The following is a 25533-nucleotide window of genomic DNA, read 5'->3' on the forward strand; positions in this document are numbered from 1 at the left end:
AACAACAGGAAAGTTGTTTTCTTCCCTAGGCAAGACATCTCTGGTTTCAACAAAAGGAAAAGAAACTCGTGCCCTTAAATATACCCTTTAGTAACAGGGGAGCACTAGGCTCAGCTTTACAAAAAGAGGAAAGTCCCAGGCACCAATGCCGTTCTGATTGCACCTGGGGTTGAGAATTTAAGAGGCACATCCAAACAAATAAAACACAGCCACTTGCAGCTTTAGCACATGTTTATTAAAAAGGAAGATGTGAATAATTGACTAGCCATTAAAGAAACAAACCTCCTAACATACAGGCTTTGAATATAGCTCATGCTGTAAGTTTGACATGAGCCAGGGCAAGATGCCCAACACGAGAAAGGAAGGAAGAGCAATTGCAGTGTTAGAAAGAGGAACCTCACTGCATGCAGATTACAGTGCTGGTTCTTTTCAACATTTTCCCCACACACTGCCAAGATGGGTCTAACATTAAACAAAGATCACATATGTACTGCAGAGTAAGTGTGCTTTGTAGGCAGCAATGACAGCTATTCAAACTGCCAGCTTTGTTTTTTAATATATATGTTAAAGGTGAAGGCTAAACACTTCCAAATGTTGAGCACAACTTAAAGACCATCTAAATGGTCTTAAGGCCATCTAGACAATTCTTTTATTAAGCTAAGTACTGGTATTCTGAAGTCCCATAAACAGCTTTGGAAACCTTAAATTGGCTAGATTTGGAGTGAGAAGCTCATCAGGAGATTAAAATTATCAAAACTAGATTTACTGCCAGGGTTAAAGGAATGTTACTGTCATTTCTTCTTTTACTTTCTTTGAGCCCAAGGATGCATCCAACCACATAAATCCATTTTCCTTTTATGTCCATTTCAATTTAGTGTGGCCTTGTAGGCACAGCCCAGAAAGATACACAACAACAACAACAACAAAAAAATTCCTGAGCCTGAAACTCTGCTTACTGTGGACCAAGGACAGCAGGAAAAACAACCCTAACGTACCAGGAACATGCTAAAAATTCACACTGCATGCCAGAGCCAAAGCTGGAGAAATATACCTGTAACATATTGCAAACATTAGACTCTACAGTTAGTTCAAATTCTAAAGAGACTGTAAGAAAGCATTAAAGTTTCCTTTTGTTTAATGAATTACAACACATTAATTCCTTCCTTTTATTTAGACATCATCCCAAAGAACCTAAATTATGCTTTTCCAGTTCTTTAATGAAAATTTCTTGCATCCTGACATTTTTGAGCTACATATCTGGTATTTTTAAGAAAACACAGTAGAGATCCCAAAAGTTACAGCCCAGAAAGTAAAAGTCATGCAGTAGCATGTAACTAGAATGAATTAATCTCAGCTTTTTACACAATACACTATTCTTTTTTTTGAGAACTATGAAATAATTATTTGTGTTTAGAATCCTGTAACATCCCTAAGGAGTTGAATATATACGGCATGTGGTCATTTTTATCCAGATATGCACATGTGGAAACAAATATAGATAACAAGGGACAAGGAAGGAGAGGAGAAGGTTTATGAATGAGGTGTGGCTGGATTTTTGTTACAGGTTCTAATCCATTTTATCTTGTTTTTAAGGCAGTGCTGTTTCTGCAAATGGCCCTAAGGAAGATGAATCCATAAGGAATCTGAAGTTCCTCTGAGATTGAACAGTTATTGCTAGGTGAACCGCAAATGATAGTTTCTTCATTAAAAGTGTATCTTTCACAAAGGAACAGTCAATGGCATTTTCATGTTGTATCATCAAATTGACTACAGTAGGAAGCAGCTTTCACACAGAGATGATCTGCATTTTCTCCTTGGCTCATCAGTTTGCCTTCTGATGGATCCAGTCATAAAGTGCTGTCACCTTGGTGTACACACCAGGACGATTGCGCCGAGCACACCCTTCACCCCAGCTCACAATGCCAGCAAGGTACCATCTATTGCCCTTCCCTGTGCAGGCCAAGGGACCTCCAGAATCTCCCTAAAATGAAGGAAGTCCAGCCATTAGTGCGTGCACACAGAGCACTGTAATAAAAAATAGGTTATTTAAGAACAGTAAATACCTGCCCCTCTTTTTCTCAAATTAAAACTTAGTATTAGAATCTTATTTCTTATTATAATGTACCCAGACAGATGTCAAATTTATTCAATTATTTTCACTTATGTATGTAGCACCCTAGTCAGTATAAAGCCAATGGGAAGAAGCAGTTTATAAAATTACTCCTTGATAATGTCCCATTACAGGATTCATAGAATAACTCACCACAGCCCAAATAGGGAGAGAAGAACACAGGGATGGAAATGGGGAATTCTACTACAATTTGAACAAAAATTGTTCACAGGTTGAAGGCAGATTTCTCAGACTGTATGTTAAATAGGAACAGAAAGATACCACACACCCCCAATCAAAAACAGCCAACAAACCAAAACAAACCCAAACCCAACAAACAAGTCAGGCACAATTAAGTATTATCAGCAGTTTTATAATCGAGACCGAGTATACAGCAGACTACTTTGGAGAGGTAGAAGAATGAACAAAGACTAAGGAATATGCAAATAAGAACTGGCTTCTCAAATGGAACATGCAGGTTTGCACAGCAATGTAGAAAAACAAAAATTCCCATTAAATTCAGTTCACAGGATCAAAATGCATTTGGGCTCATCAATGCTTTTTCGCCCTTCACTGCTTTAACCTTGTATGTCTTCTGTGAACTGGTCTGTTCACAGAGCTCTGGGCAGCTACAGGGCAGCTCCTCCCTGCAGCTGTTCCTAATGCACACAAGGAAGTCAGCAGCCTCTAAATTGACCCTGGGGTTTGTCTGAGCCCTCAGCTGGAGCCAAAACATGTAAGAGGTCAGGGGAAAGCCATGTACTGAGAAAAGAGTAATAACAGAAAGTCTTCATCACCCAACTGAACAAAATTATGTATTATGGTGATACAAAATTATCTAAAGATAAGAGAAGAAGCCAGAGCTCTTCCTCTCTCTCAGGCTGCTGTCACACTAGAAATTTTGATAATCCAAGAGACTGATGTCAAAGTGACTTGAGAAAGGAGGCTGTGTAGTCCAGCCAATTACTCAGCCAGTTCTGAAAGATGAAAGGGGCTGTATGCCAGTGGGGAGAGGAAGGATCCTAAGCAGAGGAACCAAGATCAAAGAATATCCTAGAGTGATAAAAAACAGTCTGAACAGTTAAATTTTTTATTTCTTGTGTATAAGATCCCCTAAAGATGAAAGGTATTTGGAAGCTTCACATAACTTGTGCAACACATGCACCGCTTACATGTCCAGGAAAAAGTGAAACAAAACAGGATGCTCACAAGCCTGAAAGCATAGTAAAGGGGGTTTAGGGTGCTGTGGGGGTTTCCTGAACTCCCAGTGTCATTCCTCTCTAGCACTGTACAGGAAATACATACTATATATTATATAATACATATACTAGTTACAGAAAGCAAAAAAACCCAAAACAAAACAAAGATGCTCCCCAGACTAAGAACTTAGAGACGCAGAGGTACAACATACTAGAACTCAAACACAGCAACTCATGCTGGAAACTGGCCAATATGATGTATAGCTGAATTGGTTAAAAATGCCCATCTGAAAATTCAAGGCCATTTCATAAGCAACACATTTTTTGGAGGAACATCACCCCTCTAAATTAACATATTTTAGCAAAACAATTCCAAGGTCAAAGTTTGCAGACAAACTCTACATAATGTTAATAAAAATAATAATTAATTTAATTAGATCTTAGAGACCGCAAAAAATTCTACAAATAGTCTATTGTGTTAAAAACATTTGACCCATCATGAGCTACAACCTTGCAAAAGTTATCTTATTGCATTAAAATAATCAAGTTTATATATTACACAAAAATTGTACCAAATTACCTCAGTCTGATAGTCAGTAACAGATTTCTATCCCCTTTACATGGTAACTGGTATAAAAAACATATTTATAAAGTTGATATTAATCATCAGAAGTTTGAACACCAATGAAGTACACAACTAGTCTAATAACTAAGAAGGAGAAAGAAGGCAGAGTCAGGACAGGTGAAGTATGGCCAAAAAGCAGTTTCTGATTGTGTGTGTAAACAAGTTGGGTTTTATAACTTACGCTACTGTGATGTAGTCACAACTTGTAATTATACACATGAATGAATGTTTGAAATTAAAAAGCACCATTGCAGCTGCCGTTCCCAAACTTAGTTTAGCTTTTCCTTTTGTATTTCTTTGCCACTGTAACAATACATTACTCATCATACTTTTACAGTATTTTAGCAATTCCATACCCAGAGATTAAAAAAGATAAAAAGAAATTAATACAAATAACATAATTCACAGATGGACCCATCTTGATTCCTTTTATCTTTATACTTTTGTTCTCTTGTATGAAATATAAATGTTGAAGATGAAAAAGAATTCTTCTTTTACCCCTTGTCTTTGCAAAATGATATTTCTCAAGACAGTCAGAGATTATCTGTGACAAATTTTCTTCCTTATTTTGGTGGGCTTTTTGTTGCCATGTTAAATTAACCATATACTCACACTCAAGACATCTCATTGTACAAGTTTCAGATTACCTGGCATGCATCAACGCCACCATTAAGATTCCCAGCACACAGCATACGTGAAGTAATAAGATCATCATAGAGCTTGTTGCAAACACTTTGGTTAATCATTCTCACTCGAGCTTCCTGCAGTGTTTTGGCAAGATGACCTAGAAAAAAATACAAATTGTATTGCAGAGGTTAAGGTGGCACAAATTTCTCATAGAGATACCAATTATCAAAACAAAGGAGAATTGCTTCAAACTCAAAATCTACCCAGCTAATGACAGCAGAGTAATTCCCTTCCCTTCCCTTCAAATGGTGCCTGCCCTAGTTTTTGAAAGCTGTTGTCCACACTACCCTATAGCCATAGAGGTTCCAATGCACCACCTTTCCATTTCCCTAAACTTCATCCTTATGACCTTATTCTGCCAAAAAGTAGTAAAAGTGCCACGCAAATTGTAAGATAAGACTGCACACAGGGTGACTAACTGTAAATGACATTTCAAATTATGCCTGAAGCTTTCTGTTACTATTTACACCATGGTTGTGCTCCAAACAACATCCAAGTCCTACAAAATGCAATTTCTATATTGTTTTCCACCCTTTCAGTTCTAGGGAAGAAACTGAGGAATAAAGCTGAGCGGGGAAAAACAAATAATTTAAAAAAACCCCCCAAGTCTGTAATTCACAAATGATGCTAAGAGCTCAGTTCTGTACTATGGTATTGACATGAGGTGCCCTTGTGAGCTAAATATCCTGACACCTCTGATGTGCTGAGACGCTCTCCAAGCCCAGGTTTCAAGCTGTTTAATGATGAGACAGGGCAAAGATCTCACAGGCTCCCCTGCCACCCCTCTTCAACTCAGCGTGCTTTTTCCTGCCTCCCCACTGCAGCTGGCTGCTCCAAGCTACACAGAGGCAGAACTCTTTGTGATGCATACTTTAAACTGCCTTTGGTTAAGACAGAGGAAATGAAAAATCCTCCACAATTTTTTTTTGCAATTATTGCTGCTTATGGCTCCATATTGTCAATCAATCTTAGAAACAAATTCTTTCTCTGCAATAGTTGCAAGTCACTGATCTCTTTACCTGCAAGGTTCTATTCACCAGATAAAATGAGTCATGAGCATGAAAATGGGCACATTTTCGTAAATCTATAATATTTTACTTTTCAATGATCTATGACACCCAAGTATGCATTTTGTCACTTATCACCTGCCACCCAAGCAACTATTCAGAATTCACAGGCTGTAGCTAAGGAGATTTTTTCTGGCTTTTTACAGACACACTAAGTAAACCACATGGGGTAATTTTTGCTTACAAGTATAAATATTTCATTGTTAGAGTTTAAGCCAAACTTTCAAAAAGTATATCCAGGAAATGAACCTACTATTTTCTTTTATGGCTCCCCAGCCAGTTACATAGCAGACAGTTCCATAAAGAAATACTCTAGAGGTGCTGGGTAAACAAATGGGCTGTACCAGCTCACTGAAGAGTACAGGCGTCTCCATTTCCAACAGGGCAATGTCATAGTCTGAGATAGATTGGTCATACTGTGGGTGGACAATAATCCTTTTGATTGATCTCATAGCTACACGATTGTTCTTTCCATTAATAGTATGTGAGCCCATATACGCCCTCCATTGCATCGGAACAGAGTATCTGTAAAAAAAATGTTTTTAGAACGTCCCATTGGAAAGCAATGCAGTGTTAGTTCACTCCATTTTAACTACCTTTCAGTATTTGAGGACATTCATCAAAACCAAAGCTCATGGAATAGAATATGACTTCAGAAGATGGGTGCACTCTAGTCTCTGTCTGCTAAAACATTAAGTAATGTTTTTACTTGCTATTTTGAAAATATTTAATTTCTTGGAGCTATAAGACCAATTCCTTGCTATGCATCATGATTTGGAACTCACAAAAGCAAATTATTAAACTCTGTCTCCTCCTTACCACATGTAGGAGGTACGCATTTTCAATTTACACTACCTAACTGAACATTAGTGGGTTTTCACTCCATTGATCAATAAATAGGACCTGTCTTGGGAAAAAAAAGGCCATAGCTTCTACTCAGAAAATCCCTGCCTTTTGAAAAGAAGGGGGGGGAAAAGAATTGTGTTTACCCTAAAAGAGCAGTGTTCTATCATGTAGGATTCACTGGCAACGGAAACAAAAGAATAACTTCAAAAACTTAAGCGTTTTGAAGCCAGAAGACAACACCGAGTGTTTATGTAGTGAGGTCATGTAACAAAATTATAGCCTGGATCAACTTATCTAGACAAGGAATAGCTTCTACAAATTATTGAAAGCAACTTTATAAGGTTATTAAACTGCAAATACTCTACAACAGTATAATTTCTTCATACCTCACAGAATCAGAATCCAGGAAGCAATGGGCAGCAGATATGAGCCACCTGTTGGAAATCACAGATGCACCACACACGTGGCCATGTGCTCCCATCTGTAAACTTGCTTGCCAAGGCCACTTTTCAGATCTCGCATCTTCACCTCCAACAATTCTGTTTTTCTTAAGCTGGTGTCTTCCACAAGCTAATAGAAATAATTTAATAAATTAGTAAAAAGCCCACCAGTTAATTCACTTTGTCATGCCTGACACAAACTTTTACCCTTAGACCTTACTGTGCAATTGGTAGAAAAGTGAGTACTTGCCCATTTTCACTCAATGGGCAGGTCAGATATAAACCAATCATTGTCTATCCTCCCATGCAGCTTTGTAAAGAGTTGAATAACTCAAAAGGAGATTAAGCACAATTCTAAAGTTCATTTGAATAATTCTCATATCTTTTCCCTCCTTACAAACACAGCTCCTTGACTGCATTTCATTCAGCTCAAAAAAGCAGCAAGACCTACCTGCTTATCCTGGAAGTGCATTGCTTGAAATAAGTCATCATAGACAGAATGGATGAGTTGATTTAAAAGAAACAGTGCAGAATTCAAGACAGACATTTGCATACAGATGTTACCAGGAAATTCATTTTTTAAAATTCATATTTGATTTAGTCAATTGTTAATCCAATAATGCTTAATAATAACACAAATTGCTGACTTAGTTTCCCAAGTAATTAACAAATTTTAAAATAAATGTTACCACACCACAGTTCATTTCATCAGATCCATTTGTACAGTCTCTTTTCCCATCACACTCAGGATTTGGTTTCAGCAGGCATTTTCCATTGAGGCATTTGTATGCATAAGGGGAGCAACTTTTGTAGGCTGAAATGAGAGAGTAGATAGTGTCACATGTTTGGAGTCATGCTTTCAAATTATTAACAAAACCTTGCACGTTCAACAAGTTGTTCAAAGCTACACGTTCTAGCCTGCCTGAAGTAGTAGTCTATACTGCTGTACACCGGTCCCTCTGTGAAGAGGGGACAGGGGAATGATCCAATCTAATTAATGATCACACTAATTTCAGTCTCCACTATTCCTGGGGAAAACGAAGAGTCTCCAACTGTCCACACTCCCATTTTACATAACTCTAAACTGAGTAAGCGAGGCTTGTCAGATCTGTTCACCAGCACTACTGGCATTACAAATCATAAATCTTCACAGCATCTTTTCATTTTCAAGTGAACTTGAGAAAACTGTGGAAGAGCTTTATACCTCTCCAATAAATTTCTGACTAAGGATTATCACAGTTTACTATGTGAGAATCCTGATAGATCTCAGCAATTGGCTTCCATTACTAGTATTCTTATTACCAGTTGTTTACACAGACCTCGAAACAGTGGGAGGTAGGTTTACTTCAACAAAGACATACTCTTGGCTACCTCAAGGACTCAAGATTGAAAGCAAGACAAAAATTATATCAGCAAAATGCGGCAAGTCACTAGGGTGCCATTGGTAGTACCAGCAAAGCCCACAACCACTGTGGATCTACAGTAAAAAGACCATCAATGTGGCAAAGTCCCCAGCCTACTATGTCTCTCTTCCTTAAATTATGTGGTACCGATCCAACAGCATTTGGGGAAAAATTACTCTTCCAACAGGATCACCAGCAAATTGTGGTTTGGTTTCTTTACTAAAATCCCTGCTATCTTGGATTTTCCTTCATTAATTGTCTAAACTGTCCCCAAACCTATTTTTTTATTTTGCATGTTTTGTGTTCACTGTTATGAAACTTTTACTTTGTGCCACAAAAAAAAAATATCTAGGAACAACATGTTTAACCATTAAAATATGCATATTCCTGCTTCTGCCTTCCACCGCCTTTTGGAAAGTAGCTGTAAATACATACTTACAGCAGTTGTTTTCATCACTGTCCTGCCTACACCTGCCATCATCTTTACAAGACTTATACTGATGTTTACAGTTCCCATCACCACAGTTCAATTGTTCTGGATAACAACCTGAAGAAAAATGGTCTGTAAATTTATAATACAAGTAGCAGACAACAGCCACATGCTACACACACTCCCTGTCAGAGGTTCCTTGGATGTTGCTGTGCCATTTCTGTCAGATATTTATCTACCTTGGTTCTGATAGCATCCAGTGACAGAGAGACTTGTGCTGTAATCTCTGGCCTTGGATTACCTTCTGGTCACTCTTTCTGGCATCTTTTGAATGTTCCCTATCTTCTTTGAAATGCAGTGCCTAATTTAGGTACAGTACTCTAGCTGAAGCCTTCCCACTGGTGATTGGAAAGGTATTTTCAAATTCCTGTCTTACATCCTAATGTGACACTTAAAAAAACCCCAGAACAAAGACAACCAACCAATGAAACACCAAATACAAACAAAACTCACAAAGAGTATTTTGTGACTTTGACTCACAAGTCAGCTTTTGAGCAACAATCATACCCCCCATCTTTTAGCAAAAAAGCAGCGTAGGCAATCCCCATGTCCATTTAATTACCTACATTCAGATCTTCAACGAATCACAGAATATTCTGAGTTGGAAGGGACCCACAGGGATCAACTTCATAGTCCAACTCTTGGCCCTGCACAGCACCATCCCCAAGAGTCCCACCCTGTGCCTGAGAGCATTGTCCAAATGCTGCTTGAACCCTGGTAGCCTTTGTGCTGTGACCACTGCCCTGGGGAGCCTGTTCTAGTCACCAATCACCCTCTGGGTTGAAGAACCTTTTCCTAATATACAACCTAATCCTCCTCTGATACAACTTCAGACCATTCCCTCAGGACTGTCACTGGTCACCAGAGAGCAGAGATCTCTGGTATCTGAGATCAGTGCCTGCCCCTCCTCTTCCCCTCACAAGGAAGTTGTAACTGCAATGAGGTCTCCCCTCAGCCTCCTCTTCTGCAGGGAGAACAGACCAAGTGACCTCAGCTGTTCCTCGTACAGCTTCCCCTCAAGGCCCTTCACCATCTTCGTTACCCTCCTTTGGACACTCTCTAATAGATTAATATTTTTTATACTGTGGCACCCAAAACTGCCCTAAGCACTTGAGGTGAGGCTGCCCCAGTGCAGAGCAGAGCAGGACAATCCCCTCCCTTGCCTGGCTGGCAATGCTGGGCCTGATGCCCCCCCCAGGACACCATTGACCCTCGTGGCTGCCAGGGCATTGCTGACTCATATTCTTGTCTTTATTTTTCTCCATATATATTCTACAGCTTCTCAGGACCACTTAAAAATACATCCCTCTTAAACACTTCCATCTTTCTATTGTGTAACAGTTTTCCTATTTCATAAGCATCTACGCTAATCCATCATTTAGACCGTGAACAAAAATTATGTGACATTCCATAACAATATTGGCAGAATGACATTAAAAATATCCTTCCTCTTTGGTAATGAGTCTTGACCACTCGTTCTGTGGACAGAGTTTCCTGTATTTTTTCTCCCCACATTTTCTTTACTTACTGATAAGCTTGTCACACAAGACCGTGTCAAAGTACAACTTCTCTATTTATCCTCTCACAGCAGGGAACTAAAACAAAATTTTAAATCTCCATGCTGGTTTTAATATTCTTTTCACTATTTACAAATAGCTTACTTTGGCTACTTCTTGTGCATTATTTTTTTCCTTTGGAAGATTAACTTATAAAGACTGGTGTAAAATTCCCTCTCGATTTTTCTGTTCTCCCACTCTTTAAAGGGACACATTACACAGCTTCTTTTCCAGACTTTTTCATCTTCACCCACATCCTTCATGTGATCTTAAAGATTGCCAGCAGTAGTTTAGAGATAATTTCAGCCAATCTCTCAACTTTCTGGAAAAAGCTCTTTACAGAAAACAACAAACAAGAAATAGTTGCTCTACCCCAATCCAATTAATCACTACCATCTGAGCAGCCTTTCCAGCATTCAGACTGATTTCTTGAAGGAATGCACATTCTGTCTCTGTATCTAAGGACAAGCTAGAAAAATGAGAAATCGATGACACTAGAATTATTGATACAGTCTAAATACAGTAATGCAGGACTCTACCATGAAGAAATATTAAAATGGCCTTTAAAAATTAAAGCTAGTGTCATTGTAAAATAAATTGAATATTAAAAAAGAAATAATATCTTATTTGGCACAATCTGTCAAAGATTTTTATCAAGCAGTCTGAATTAAATGAGTCAATATTCACCTAAATAGACTTAGCCAATTAAATTCCCATTAATTGCCTCTAAGGGTTGAAAGTCATTCACCACAGATACAGAAGTACTGATAGGTAGCACTTCTTTAATTTGTTAAGGTAATGCATTTTGTACGGCAGCAGCTAAGGAGAAGGAAAATAAAATCAAAACTAGGCATTCTCTTTAGTATTATGAATACATATTTCCTGATATTAAAATTTTGTAGAAATTGATCTCTGTGTTGCTACGCTCAATGTCTGATGCAAATAAGTGCTTTATCAAACATTTCCCAATAATCTTGCAATCTCATCATGAAACAGCCTTTGACCAAGAATTTCTTTCACATTCACATAAACTAACTACTAGTATAGATGGTAAGTTGTTTCTTTCCAATATATAAAAAATATTTGTTCTCTTTCACTCTTTCAGATGTGCAAGAAAAAAAAACTCTGAAAGAATAAGTAGCCCAAACCACTCCTCTGCCTGCCCAAGTCAAATTAAATGAAACTTTCTCCCATTTAGCACCATAGGCAAATTAAGAGCTGCATCAGATTGAGAGACCAAATCCATCTGTCCCACAGTTGTTTAGTCAGTTCCAGTCAGGAGTAATTTAGTCCTGTTCACTGCCTTGCATGTGATGTCAGTGGGAGGAAAGCACACATTACGCAGCCAGCACAAGCTCAAAGCAGTAGTGTCTCCATTTTCTTGTCACCTCTCCCTGAAATTATTCAGCCGATAGCTGGCATTTGCTTTCCAGGTCAGCTCAGATTTTTAGTAACTGTGCTTTGATAGGCACCCAGCAGTGGGAAGAAACTAATCTCAGGTGGGTGACTGCAGGTACTAAAGATGTAGGAGAACATGAATTTATTTTTTTCCTTCTCCTGCTACTACTGCTACGGGCAAGGCTGATATAGGCCAGTGCTCTCAATCCATGTTGGTATCTCAGACATCCTTCCACAAACTACTGCATCAACTTGATACTGACACATCACAGCTATTCCACTTCTCCTGAGTCTTTATACAGAGCCTTATGATTGTGACTAAGAATTGATTAAAACTTTGAGCCATCTGCTTGCTGGCTCAGTGCTAGAAGCAGAGCATACAGATACACACAATCAAGACTGGGGATTTTCTCTGTTAAAAAAGGTATTCTTGGGCTTAGACTCTTTTTAGCCATTTTTGAGGCAGTAACCAGAGTAACCACAGAACTCAGAATTGTTGGTAACTTTTTCTAGTAGAAAGAGACCCACATTGGTGGAAGAAGAAATCCCTGAAAATGTGTGAGTCTTACAGAATGACCGACCACAAAACCTGCCACTTAGAGTGAAAGGCATGAAACAAAAATCTTTACCAGAGACCTTAACACTTAAATGCTTCTATGTCAACAATGAACAGAACTACATTCAGACAAGCAAGCTGAGGATTTGAAGAGGCTTCTCAAAATGAACTGATCTCTTGAAATCACAGAGAACTTTAACTACCTAGACATTATTGGATAAAGAAAATAAAAGGTATTTTAAAAATCAGAAATTGCATCTTTTCTAAGAAATATCACAAGTAAATATGTGTATCTCCTGAAAATTCCTGTTCCACCATCTGGAAGCCCCTCAAAAGCTAACATTGATCCAGAAGCACATAGACTGGGGAGTTAGGAAAGGTCTAGAAAAATCCCAGACATATTTCTGCAACATCTTCTAGCAAGGGTCCTCTTTGACTGCCAGTAAAACTTAATAGTTTGTCTAAACCTGGAAACTGATCTAGAGCATTGATCTTGAGTTGTGATTTTAAAGAGAAGGCTAAGTATTCATGGTTAACTTTTGCTGGCAGAAGAGCCATGCTTAGAGGACCTCTGCCATTCTATTTTTATGTTGCAGCTTGGCTATTTTAAGGTGTCAGCAAAGTGCCATATAATTAGATCTACAGAAACTGAGAAATTTTACTTTTACTCCCCATTTTACAGAAGTGTTGATAAAAGTTAGAAAATAAGTACTTGCTTCTAAAAGCATCTTACATCTAAATTTTTACCTCTATTTGTGTAACTAAAGGCATAATAACATTTTACACTTTTGTCTCCTGCAATTAGGTTAAGAAAATAGCCAGGTTGAGTTGTGTATGATTGGTCTGTCAAGCAGGGTTTCTCAAAGATTTCTCCTTAAAAATTAAAGTGTGTGCTCAATAACTTACGGTCTGTGTCACTGAAGGCTTTGTATTCAATATAAAACCCTCTGTGGGTGACCAGCTCATCAGAATGGAAGTTGATTGCAACAGAATAGCCATATTCTCTGTTTCTGTTGTTTTCTGAAACAGCTTTACAGTATCTAGCAAGGCAAAAGTGAGAAATAATAATTTCTAACCAAACTGGCCACTACCATCCAGCTGTGTCTCCTTTTACTGAATAGTGGTGACGTCAAAAAGCTTCAAGACAATGCAGTAAGGATCAGCTGTATTTTGGTGTTAAAAACAGTCCAACAGAAGTATTAGAAAGCCTAGTTACAAATTTCTCCCACTCCGCAACTTTTTTGGGGACTAGCGGACTTCGAAACAAAATGCAGCAAGATGATCGGTGTCAGGATCTACCATATAAACACAAACTGTTTCAAGCATACTTGTTTTCAGATTGCCCGTTTGGGTTTGCAAATCCAAAAGCAACAAATCCAGGAAAGGATTAAATAATTCAGCCAAATCCAACAGCTGTTGCTTGTTTCAATGTGCTCCTTCCAAGAGACAAATTTCTCTGAATAGTGTTATTTTTAGTGTTAGCATAACAATTACAATCACTGAAGAGCAAGTGGTAAAGAAAGTGGAACTTCTGATTACGAAACTCTTCACCCACATCAAGACCACAGCCAGGAATTTACAGTTCAGCTGCAGCTGCATAGAGTCTTGTAGTTTTCTACATGATTACTCTAAGGGGAACAAAAGAAAAAGCAAATGCCTGTAAGAAAAAACTAGGATGCCTAAATGTGCAGAACTTCAAAGTGCAAATTAATATGTCAGAAATGTATATACTCACCTAACTCCATCAATTTCTAACCAGTCTTTATCACATTTACTGGACCCTGGAGACTTTTCTTGAATTTGTATTACAAGGATTTTTAGTGAAAGCTTGTAGCCAGGTAATGGTGCCTAAAAATCAAAATTCATGACATGACACACATTCACAAAATGAAAACAGCCTTTGCTTTCAAGATGGTTTACTTATTATGGGATTGAAAATACTGCATTTCTATAATTGAAATTAGCACCTCTGAAGAAGCAAAAAACTTTGCTAATTTGAACATTTATAGAAGCCTTTTTAGACCCAACTTTGGCTACCCATCTGTGCCAGATGAAGGAGTGTGCGGCCAGCACAAAGCACTGTATCTGAGGTTCCTGCTAAGTTTGTAATGCCATGTGTTCCTGTCCTGCACAGAGGTGTTTTGTTCTACAAGCTGCTAATAATTTTCATTGAGTACATGAAAGGTAGAGAGTTATCAAGTCACATACATAAAAAGTTTCCTTTACCAGGGAAAGTAAAAAAATAGTGAAATGCTGAATGGAGCAATAGACCAACACATTGGGCAGTTGGTAGAAATCATGAGCAGATTTTAAGTCTTGCCAAAGCACTTGCTGGAAATTCAGAGATGAATTTCTGAGCTAGAGAAGGTCCTGCCTCTGCAGAATTCAGGGAAATACAGTGTGGATCCATCATGTGAGGCATGATTTACATGATCATTTTTTCTTTTTGACATAGAAGAAAAGCTCTGATTATTATTAATTTTCTCTGGCTGCTGGGAGTTGTCATCTTACACATTAATTTGTTTCTGTCACGAATAATGCTCAGACTTCTGGAAGTTGGCAATATTTCCCTCTCATAGTTGGCACCTGTACATAGGACAGGAAAGAGATGAGTGACTGAGAAGAAGTCAGGTTCAGTGGTCTAACTAGGTTTCCTCTCCGTTTCACCCGCATCAGAAGGCATTTCTCCCAAATTTGTGTCTACATAAGATAAAGAAAAGCCATCAGTACTCAGAAGAGCTCCCAGCACTTACCTTGATGATCCAGGTGCAGTCAATGTTTGGTGGGTAGTAACTTGGGTAATAAGGGGAACTCAGCGTCCCATTCCAGGAAATATAATGACCACCACATACTAGGAAAGAAATACATCAGCAAGGAACACAATTATCTCAACTAGACCAAAGCGCAGAGTCTACTTCACTTGCTAGGACCCTTCTCTATGTACGGAGTTAGAAGAATACATTGTGACAGTATTAAACTCACATTTTTCCTGTATTAACTGAAAATCACTTAACTGCCACCTCCTCATCACACTGAATTTCTCTTATTTTTGGATCAAATTACAACTAAAGGGAAGTAAAAACCACCTCTGACTGAAGATTTTTTTTTAAAAAAAGCATTCTTTCATGGTAAGTGAAAGAAGCAACTAAATATGGATGCAACAGACCTCCCCCTTCCAATTTACTTCCAACTTTTCTGTAGGTATTTTCAAAATAAAAAAGCCATCAGCCCAGTGAAGTGAAAACTGATTAATTTCATGTAAACAAGGAAGTTTGTGTGTCAGTTCTCAGTTTGAAAATTCATGCCATATTTGAACAATATCTTTGAGGTTTTATTTTCTACCAAGGACTCTCCTAGACATCCGGTCCTTAGTGCTTTTTGTTCCCTTTAGGTAACACCATGAATGCAAACATGAACATAACAGAAAAAAAGACAAACTTGAAATAAAAAAAAAACAACTTATGGCAAAACCTGGGCTAAATATAATTTGGAATACCCGTCCTCAGAACAATAAAGACATTTTAATTAGTAATGTGCATGGGATAAGTATTTGCATAAGGAGCATGCAGAGAGACATAAGCTGAAATGTGGCAGCTTTGGAGGAGTTTATCCTCTGTGACTTGTTCCACACATTAAAAAAAAGTCACTTGTTTCATTGTCAAAACTCTTTCACTTATACCTTACCAAATAACTGCGGCTAAACTTGACCTTGTGAAACCCCATTATCTTTTTTAAAATTAGTACTACAGTTTAGCATTACTCAAAATATTTCACCACGCAGCACTTATGTAAAATCCATAGTACCCCATAGGTTTGGAATATACTTCTAAGGTCTGGAACACACTTTCTTTATTCAGTTAACTACACTGAACAATGCTTTCAGAAAAAGGACAAAGGTAAATTAGAAGTGACTGCTCTTGTTTTCCTTTTTCTTTAAACACACATGTCCTAGGTTACAATGTAAGATGTAACCAAAAGCATGTATTCTATTATCATCTTCACAAGCTGTTAAAGCAGGTGGGACAGTGTTCATCAACATTCCCCCCCCCCCCCCCCCCCCCCCCCCCCCGCCCCGATATGTTCAAGGCAATATCAACTTTTTTAGAGGCAAAACCAGGAATAAGTGTGCTTCCATCAGATGCTTGTTTCTATTAACTACATACTGATTTTAGGAACGGCTTGAAAGTGAGCTTTTAATATGTTGCTTTCTCCTCTTCGGTCCAGTGAGAAGGTAAGCAACATTACATTGCTTGATGAAGTTAAACGCACAACAGAAGGAGTCCAGGCCCCAGGCTCACACCATCTGGAAGGTTACCAAAAAAATGCATTAAAAAAATAGTTCCAAAACATTTCCCACATTCCTGTCATCTTTTCTGGGAAACTGGCCAGAAGTAACACTGATCAGGGCATCTGTGTTTCAGAAGCATTCCTTTGGCTACCCTGTTATTCTTCCACCCAGCTGATAGTACACAGGATGCTAGAGTTTTCTAGCAGTGAGGCTTCGTCACTCTGGGTGTACATCACCATTTTTTTGCTTAACAAGTGCCCTGGAGTTTTCATACCTATAGAAGCATCAGAAAGGCAATGCCAGATTACCTTACTTCAGTGGTGATAGTGGCACTGAGAAGCAGAGGTTAGGCATGAAAAGGCAACAAGTGCCAGTGCAGCAGTGTTGAGCAGCATCTATGCAACAGATGAGCCCAAAACACTTCCAGTCTATCCACGTTCAGCCTGGTTTTGTGTCACAAAAGCTATCACACAAAATGTGAAGCCCCATGCTTGGCAACTATTATTCCTATTGTTCTTTTACTTAATTAATGAGTTAATTTATATCCTGAAGCTTGAAACTTACTTCCACTTGTAATGTGAGATGCTATTTCTTGCATCTATAAATTCACTCTTATGCTTCATTTTGCAACCCACATTATATTTTGGACTTTTTTCATTTATTTATAACTTGACGATCCTTGTGGGTCACTTCCAACTCAGAATATTCTGTGATATGTGTGAATCTGTGTGTTAAAAATTTCTAACAGGTTTCTCTTTTTCTATGCACAGCAAAAGAAAGCAATTAAGATTAGACCTCACAGTAACACAGTATTTCCATCACAGCCCTGCTTCAAGTTTTAATGTCACTGAGATCCAGCTTGGCAATATTAAAATCAAATTTTTGAACCTTGAATTGAAAGTAGTTGTCTTCTGCTTTAGCAGGCTATTCCTTTCACCCATTTGAAGTGAGACACTAGTGAATGAATCTCTGATTTGCCTCTCCTGCAGACATTATTAAATGCTTTATATTATAACAGCTGAAAAAACATTTATAAAATAACAATTTAAGTCCTCTCCATGTTGCCATGTGGAAATATTTCAGCATCTTCATCAACCCGGTCGACAGCCTGGTTTATCTTCTATCTGTACCTTCTGTCACAGTATCATCAGAACACCAAGGCAAGCTATGAGGAGAGTGGTCCACATGAGATGCTTACTCTCATAGTACACCTCACCATCTCAGCTTGAACACTTTAGGATTTGTCACTGAACAGATGTATTACTGCAGTTTACAGAAACTGGTGAGAATCATTTCAGTCAGCATGTGTGACTCCAGACCTAAACATCAGGGAATAATGGCTGCTATAGTTACTGGCTTTCACAGATATCGGACATTCTATTATTATTAGTTCTACTGTATGTGTCTTAAGTATGTCACTAGGCTGCTTTTGACCCAAGCAGAAGACTAATAGACATATGCAAAACAACATATTTTCTAGGGTGGCAGTAAAAGTAACCAAAAAGTCAGCTTTTTTTGAGGTATCATCAGACGTAATTTCAGTCGCCACATTCTGGTTTGGTTCTTTAATAGACAGACAACAATGCAAATTCTTAATTTTTTTCCTACAGCTTACTGCATCAGTGTTCTCTGAATGTGTTACATCAGACACCTGTGTTGGTCTTGCTGTCTTCCAGGTGCTTTTGTGCTCATGGCCAGCTCTACATTTGTGGTTCCTAAAAAGCTGAGCCAGTGTTAATAACTCACAATGGAGTAACAGTCACAGCAATAGTCCATAATAAGTAGCAGAACACATGCTGGCCTGCATCAGGAACAGGATTCTCCTTGTTAAGCTACAATTTGAGAGTAACTCCTTAAAAAAATCTTGTGTCCATTCCATGCCAACAATGGCAATCTGTTATGTCTTGTTGCATAGAGAGAAATGAGTCCATTAATAAAGCTGAAGAGGACCACCTACTCAAGTAGCACTCCTAAGTTAAGTGCATTTCAGATTCCTAGCTGAATCCTCATGCCCAGCTAACCTCTTCCTGAAAGTTCCTAAAAGAAAAAAATTAAATGAAGTTCCCTTCTTGAAACCATCCATCTTCTGATCCTCCAAATTTTTTATTTATTTAGCTGAGGAAGACAGATTCCTTGTGTTCATATATGAAATTTGACTCTGAAAAGTAGGAGCAGTGTAACCACTCAAATTTAAACATCATCTGAACTCACTTATGCATATGGACCACACAGTGACTCTGAGGATGGAGCCTTCCACAGACACAACCCCCCTATTATGAACAGGAATTCACCTGTGACTGGACTGCTATAAAACATATATTTTCTGACAGTAACAGAATACAATATTCTCAAAAAAACTGTACCTTTTTGAGCTGTGAGGGTAATTGTATGAAATGAAACCCATTAAGAAATTTATAGCTGGTTACCCAGGGAAGGGGTCATAGCACCAAGCCTGTCAGAGTTCAAAGAATATCTGGACAATGCTCTTAGTCAGATGGTTTAGTTTTAGGTAGTCCTTTGAGGAGCAGGGAATTGGACTTGAAAACCCTTATCACTCCCTTCCAACTTTTTTAGATCTTTTTATTACCCTATACAAGACTTTTAATTGTTTTTCAAATCTCACATTTTATCAATTTGGTACAGTTTCAGAGATTTTCTGTACAGCTCATCTTTGCTCTGCATATCATACCTGGTAATGATCTTGTTCTGCAGTGGAAGAAGGAAATCATATGCTGATAAGTGGTGTGATGCACAGCTCTCTGGAGTGACACCACGCAAAGCGACAACTACCAGTCTCACCACATAGTTAGAGGGAACTCGCAGCCTCCATTGATAAAAAGACTTTTTGGGATTCATCAGTGTTAGAGTCCTGTTGTTACCTGGCTTGGCATACAGGTCAAAGGATATTGCTGCACAAAAGAATGTAGATCAGTGGATGAAAAACTGTTATATTGAAAGACAAGTCCTTGGGTGAAATTTCAGACAAGGTAGAAACAATCACCTACCCACGTTTCTTGACTTCTCTAGTCCCTTTTTGCTCTTACATTTACAACTCTATTCCCTTTTCCCTACCCAACTGCATCACCTTCTCCTGCTCTGGCCAAGGAAGTACAAAGCCTCACCAGCTCATTGCACATTCCATGAGCAGGAGCTTGTTCAGCCGCAATTGCAACAATCTCTGCTTCACACCTACTGCTTCCTTTGCCATTTTCTCTTTGTCCTTCTCCATGCAATGAGAACACTAAGCACATGAAGACAAATTTCGAGACATGCTTGATATGAAGAAATCAGGCAAAGTGAATTAAAGCTCTGCATTATCTGACTGATAACTAACAACCTATAACCAAAATTATCTAATCACAAGACAAATGATGTATAATTTTTTAGAGGTTGTTTTTTTTTTTTTAGAGATGCCAAAAATAGGAGCCGCAGCTCACTGCAATTCAGTGGGAACTATTAAATTTCAACTATGCTAGTCAGAACATCAGAATAAAATCTGTAAGGTATTTTCATCCAGCCTTCATTTGAAACACAAGCCATGGAGATTCTGTAGTCTGGTTTAGTTCATAAGCCCTACAGATATAAGAATAACCGGAAAAATGCCATTTTTCTATCACAGGATTCCACTCCCCCCCATAGTAGTATCACTCGGGATTGAGGCATAATTACCTGATTTTAGCATCACATCATATTCTGTGGAATCTGAAACTGAAATTTAATAACTATCAGCTACACAAGCCAAAGACACCAACTGGAGAAAGAAAAACAGACAGAATAGGTGTTAAGTGACAGGTACATTGTTACCAAAAAGATCCATTGTAACAAGATCAAAATCCTCCTCCCCAGAACTGAACAAGTGAGCTGCTTTTTTATTACAGATTTCTTTTTGTTCCATGGGGGTTAATTTTTTAAGAGAAGCAACCATATCTTGTGGTACCCAGAATGTATTCCAGAAGTAAGCTCGCAGCCCAGATTGTCCTTCACTGTGAAAGGAAAAAAAGCATCGTAAATACAGTCTAATTACAATTTTGGACGTGGTTTTCCCTGGTCTGCATTTTTGGCTGGCACAGTTTCATAGCCAGTTGAACCTCTGTGCCAATAGTTGCTGCTAAACATGGTGACAAAAACCTCTCTTGTTTAACAATTATTTTTGCTATACAGTAGAAATATTTTTGACATATGGGGCTTAACCAGCTACACACTGAGACTGAAAACCACACCTTGAAATCCTTTATGAAATTGGATGTTACCATCCCTACTATATAATTATACGCTTTTAAGATCATGTAACAGCTCCAGACACACTGTAATTAATATTTTTTAATGGAAGCTAGCACCATACAACAACAGAATTTTATGCCCATACTTTGATACAGCATTTCACACAATTTTTGTTGAAATAAACAATCTTTGAGCATACACATACAAGTCATTACTTCAGTGATTCCACCACAGTCCTCCTTTTGACATCGCCTGTGTATTGACCCTTCAGGGTTTTCAGATTGTAGTAACCAGGATTGTAGTAACCTGCTGCTCAATGGATTTACATTTCTTACCAGGAGCTCAAATAGAGTGTTTTGCTCCAAATTATACATTTAAGGATTTGTTTTCAGAGGTTAAAAAGGAACTTCATTGGAATGGACAAAACCAAAATAGGATTCTGCAAGTGCTGAATTGTTATTTCCAAAATTAAAAATAGATTAATTAGACAACAAAAGAACCCATGGACTCAGGACCAATTAATCAGACTTCATTTCTCTCACCAATTCTACAGGGCAGGACACAAGTCACACTATTAGCTTAGCTCATATACTTAAGTGCATTTCTTCATTTTTAATTCTCTTATAGGGATGTGCATGTTATTCCAGATAACTAATTTAAAATACATGAAAAAAAGGACAAACACAGCTAATATTTCAAATTTCTACCATATGCTGAAACAGCACCTACCTGAAAGCAGCCACTACAGACCTCAAGTAGTACTTTCCCAAGAAGGAAGATTCATATGTTTCTGCCAACTGACAATTAAATAGTGGTAAAAGAAAATGTGACATTATATTTTAGTGCCAGTATTGTCTCTAATACTATAAAGTGCTTGTCTTTTTCATTCTTTCCCCTTCCTCACCCCTCCACATTACAAGCACTGTCCATCATTTTCACAACATGTATCAAATAAATGTGCATTAAATTCCACTAAAAATTTGCTTTTAAGTCACATTACATTTCAAAACCATTGAGACAGTTCCTGATAGTTAGTAATGAAAAAAGTCTTTATGAATACATTTATATTTTTGTTTCAGTCTTTAAATTTCCAGTATGATCAACTTGTATTGGCTGTGCACAAAGTAGCTTTGAGTCACCAGATTAGCTCTTTTGGGAAATACAGGCTAACAGAGAACACCTTTGTCTTCCAAAATGCTGTCCACATGTACCTAGGAAGCAGTATTGATCTCACAAATAGAAACTCATAAGAAGGGCAAGCAAGCAAGAAGAAAGCAAGCATTGTTGTGATAAGGAAAATGAAACAAAAAGGTGAAGCATTGAATTGGAGGTAAAATTAAAAAGAAAAACATGAAGAGAGTTTGAATAAAGTAAAATAAAACAAAACCCACTGTCCTATTTCCTTCAAGACAAGTTATTTTTCCATAACCCTGAAACCTTCTTACCTAGAAAATACTGTCCTTGCTGTAAGACACACAGCCCCATCTGTGCAGCTACATTTCTAAATCTGAAAACTGCCAAGGCTCTTGCTTTAAACTTATTATTTCAAAGGAAAAAAGTAAAATATGGCTAACAGGAGTCCTCTCCTCATTCCCAGTCTGATTCTGTATAAATATTTACAAGATATTGCTCTACTTATATGGGAACTTACATAATTTTGGACTGCTTTTGCTTGCAGGAGGAATTTCTGTGATGTTGGATCATTGAGGTCATTTGTATAAGTCAAATTAGGAATTTCTACACTTCCACCAATATAAATAAAGGAAAAAGCTGGAGCTGAGAAAAAAAAAAAAGATAAAAAATTAGCACACCTAATAACGTTACAGGACAAGATGCTTGCAGAAGTATGTGCTTGTCCTTGGCATTTGCAGGTATTAGCTCTTAAAAGGAACATGCAGTAACAGCCAGAGCACTGAGTCAGGCCCACTGACAGAGTAAAGCCCAGCAGGAAAGGAAAGGAAAGAAATAAAGGTTTAGGCAGGCATTTCTACTAGGAAGATTTCATTGTTAAGCTTCCATTTTTTGCAGTGCTCTCCTCCTGAAGAGGCATGGTTTTAATGGCTATATGGTGACATTTGGGAAAGCACATAAACAATTTAGGTACTCATTCTGTTTTAAAAAGAAGTGAAGAGAAAATAGATAATTCCTATAGGTTCCTGGAAAAGTTAACACTTATCATAATGATAGTATTCATGAGCAGAAACAAAAAAATATTTAGAGATAAAATGCACACTTGCAATATTCTTGTGCAACTGCTAATTGCTAGTTACTGTGTATTTTGCTGCTTTAGCAAAGACATTAAGAAGAAGGGAAAGTCAGTAGTTTATATACACATGTTATGTGCTCAGCTGCTTAGTGCAGAGCTCTTCACAGTGCAAAATATCCATCCCACCCAAACCACACTGGGGAGTAACACTTACAGAGTGAGTAGTGCCGGACTAGCACGATTACTGCAACTGTTAAAGAAACTGTAGGTAATATTCCTAGAAGCCATCTCCTCCAGAAACACAACTTCATCCATTTGAAGGAACGATACTTTCGGCACAAGTCTTCTTGGTAGGACGAGCAGTAGCAAACCCGCGGACTTTCCTAGAGAAAGACCGTGGAAGGCATCAGTTAGTAGGACAGAAGAGATATTGTATCACATTTTGGACTATTTACTCTCTTAGTTTTAAAGAGATTAAAACTGAGATAAGATCTTTGATGTTGTCATCTATGTCCCACATGAAACCTGCATCTCTCGTGGCTGTTTCCTCCTTGTATGCATTTCAAGCTGTGAAAGCGTGGGGGGGAATTATTATCACTTTAGTTAAGAGCAGTTTATGAAGAAACGGGGTCAATGCACACAGGAGTAGACAGAAGTAATTTATTTACTGCATTCCTGCTACAAAGCTTAGCTGGTGGCTCTTACCTGCCCTGCAGCCTGTTCAGAGTCCGGAGCTGTAATGCTGTACACAGAAATCTGGCTGGAGGGAAAAGCCTGGAGCATGATGCCGTGACAAATGCCTTTTGACAAATCTAGCAGCAACCCCCTAAATGAACTTGTTTCTTATATGTAACTCAGAATAGCTGCTCTCCCCACCACACACACAGGGCTTCTCTTATTTCACCTTTGCCATACTGCTTGAAGCTGGAGCCAGCTGATCTGCAGTCAAAGATGGTGGGCAGGAAAAGTTACCATCACTGTAACTCTTTGTTTTCCTAACTGGCTAAGTAGGATATGGATCCCATCATTTGAAAATAGATCACTTCTTTCAGAAATACAAGTGTAGGGAAATAATTTATGACACAATGAAAAGGACATGCAATCAATTTACAGATAAAAGGTCGCAGGGCAATATAAATGAGGCAACTTCTAATAAACACCCCATGGAATCCATAGAAATATCCACAAGAGAGGATAAATGCTCAATTCCACATATCACCTTTGTTTTCCAGCTTCAAGATGGTACCACAGAATAAATGTGGTAAATAAATACCAAACCAATTTATGTTCACATTTCCTGTTTGAAAGGAAAAGCAGCTTTAAGTCAGCAAACCAAGTTCAGCATATTCTGCATGTAAAATAAGAAAATCAAGGATGAGTGTGGGGAAATAACATATGTGATACATGCTGAGAGAGAGAGAGCACAAAGAACAAAACCTAGAAAAGCAAAATGGGACGAAGAAATCTCAGCCCCAGAAAAATAATACAAAGGGAACAAACAAATCCCAACACAGTTCACACAGAGATTGCAAAAGGGATTAATTGGAAGGCAATCCTCACAGCTCAGAAATTCAAACTACAGCTGCAGACAGATGGCTTTGTTAAAGTCCTCTTTTTTTCAACAGCCTGTCTGCTACACACACAACCTGCTGACTGATACTTTGCCCCTTCCTTCATGGAAAAGAGAAAAAAATACAGAAAAAGCCTAGAAAAAAGCCTGAGGAAACTAACCCACTTTTGCATAAAAATTGTATCAGGACCTTTCAGTTTTATTTAGGCAAGGACAAGACCATTGCAGTAACACACATCACCATGTTTATTCATCTTGTTAAGGTTGCCTGAAACTAGAGAATTCAAATTCTTAGGTGGATGAACTTGAAAATAAAGAAATGATAGCAGGAAATAAAAGAGTTAGTAGCTCCAAATCATGCAGTTAATTAAAATGAAAGCTGGAGAAGGAATAAGCATCTAACAAATCACCACTTTTAGCAGCAGAATTTCTGACCTTCAAAACTTAAGACCCTATGGATTTGAAAGGATTGAGTTCACTTTTGGCAATGTCTCTTCTCCCTTTCTCCCTGCCAGCTGTTCTTGGTGGAGGAAGCAGGGAAAGTAGTATTTGCCAGAGTGCAAACAGTTCATTGCTGCTTCACAGTTACTCCTGTATTGGCTGTACACCTCTCAGAAGAAATGATGAGTAAGCCTCAGGCTCTCTGTTTACATGATCAATTGTATCTTCAGCTTCCTGACAGATGAGTGTACCTGCACTTAGTTGGTGCCTTGAAAATGGAGTTTATTATTGCACCTCCCCCCATGTCTCCAGACACCTGCATGGAACAACCACCACAAGGAACAGGCTCCTCCTTTTTCACCAAAGCTTGAAACAATGGTATTTATTACCTCTATATGTGAATTCCAGAATCAGCAAGAGACATGCAAAG

General features: G+C 38.2%; 1 protein-coding gene across 1 annotated transcript; it reads right to left on the minus strand.

Annotated features, from left to right (window-relative positions):
* Positions 1–213: 213 nt before the first annotated feature.
* Positions 214–25464, minus strand: LOC125321520 (transmembrane protease serine 7-like). Its single transcript, XM_048294501.1, has 17 exons — positions 23798–25464; positions 23307–23475; positions 22538–22662; positions 21616–21683; positions 20470–20648; positions 20335–20373; positions 19355–19574; positions 16541–16680; positions 15131–15228; positions 14113–14225; positions 13284–13417; positions 8817–8924; positions 7669–7788; positions 6921–7104; positions 5942–6213; positions 4582–4718; positions 214–1981 (listed from the first exon to the last, which is right to left on the minus strand). Exons 1-17 carry the CDS (start codon positions 23873–23875, stop codon positions 1823–1825), a joined length of 2343 nt encoding a protein of 780 aa, XP_048150458.1. The 5' UTR covers positions 23876–25464; the 3' UTR covers positions 214–1822.
* Positions 25465–25533: the final 69 nt, after the last annotated feature.

Source organism: Corvus hawaiiensis, chromosome 2 (assembly GCF_020740725.1).
Source record: "Corvus hawaiiensis isolate bCorHaw1 chromosome 2, bCorHaw1.pri.cur, whole genome shotgun sequence".
Taxonomy (NCBI): Eukaryota; Metazoa; Chordata; class Aves; order Passeriformes; family Corvidae; genus Corvus; species Corvus hawaiiensis.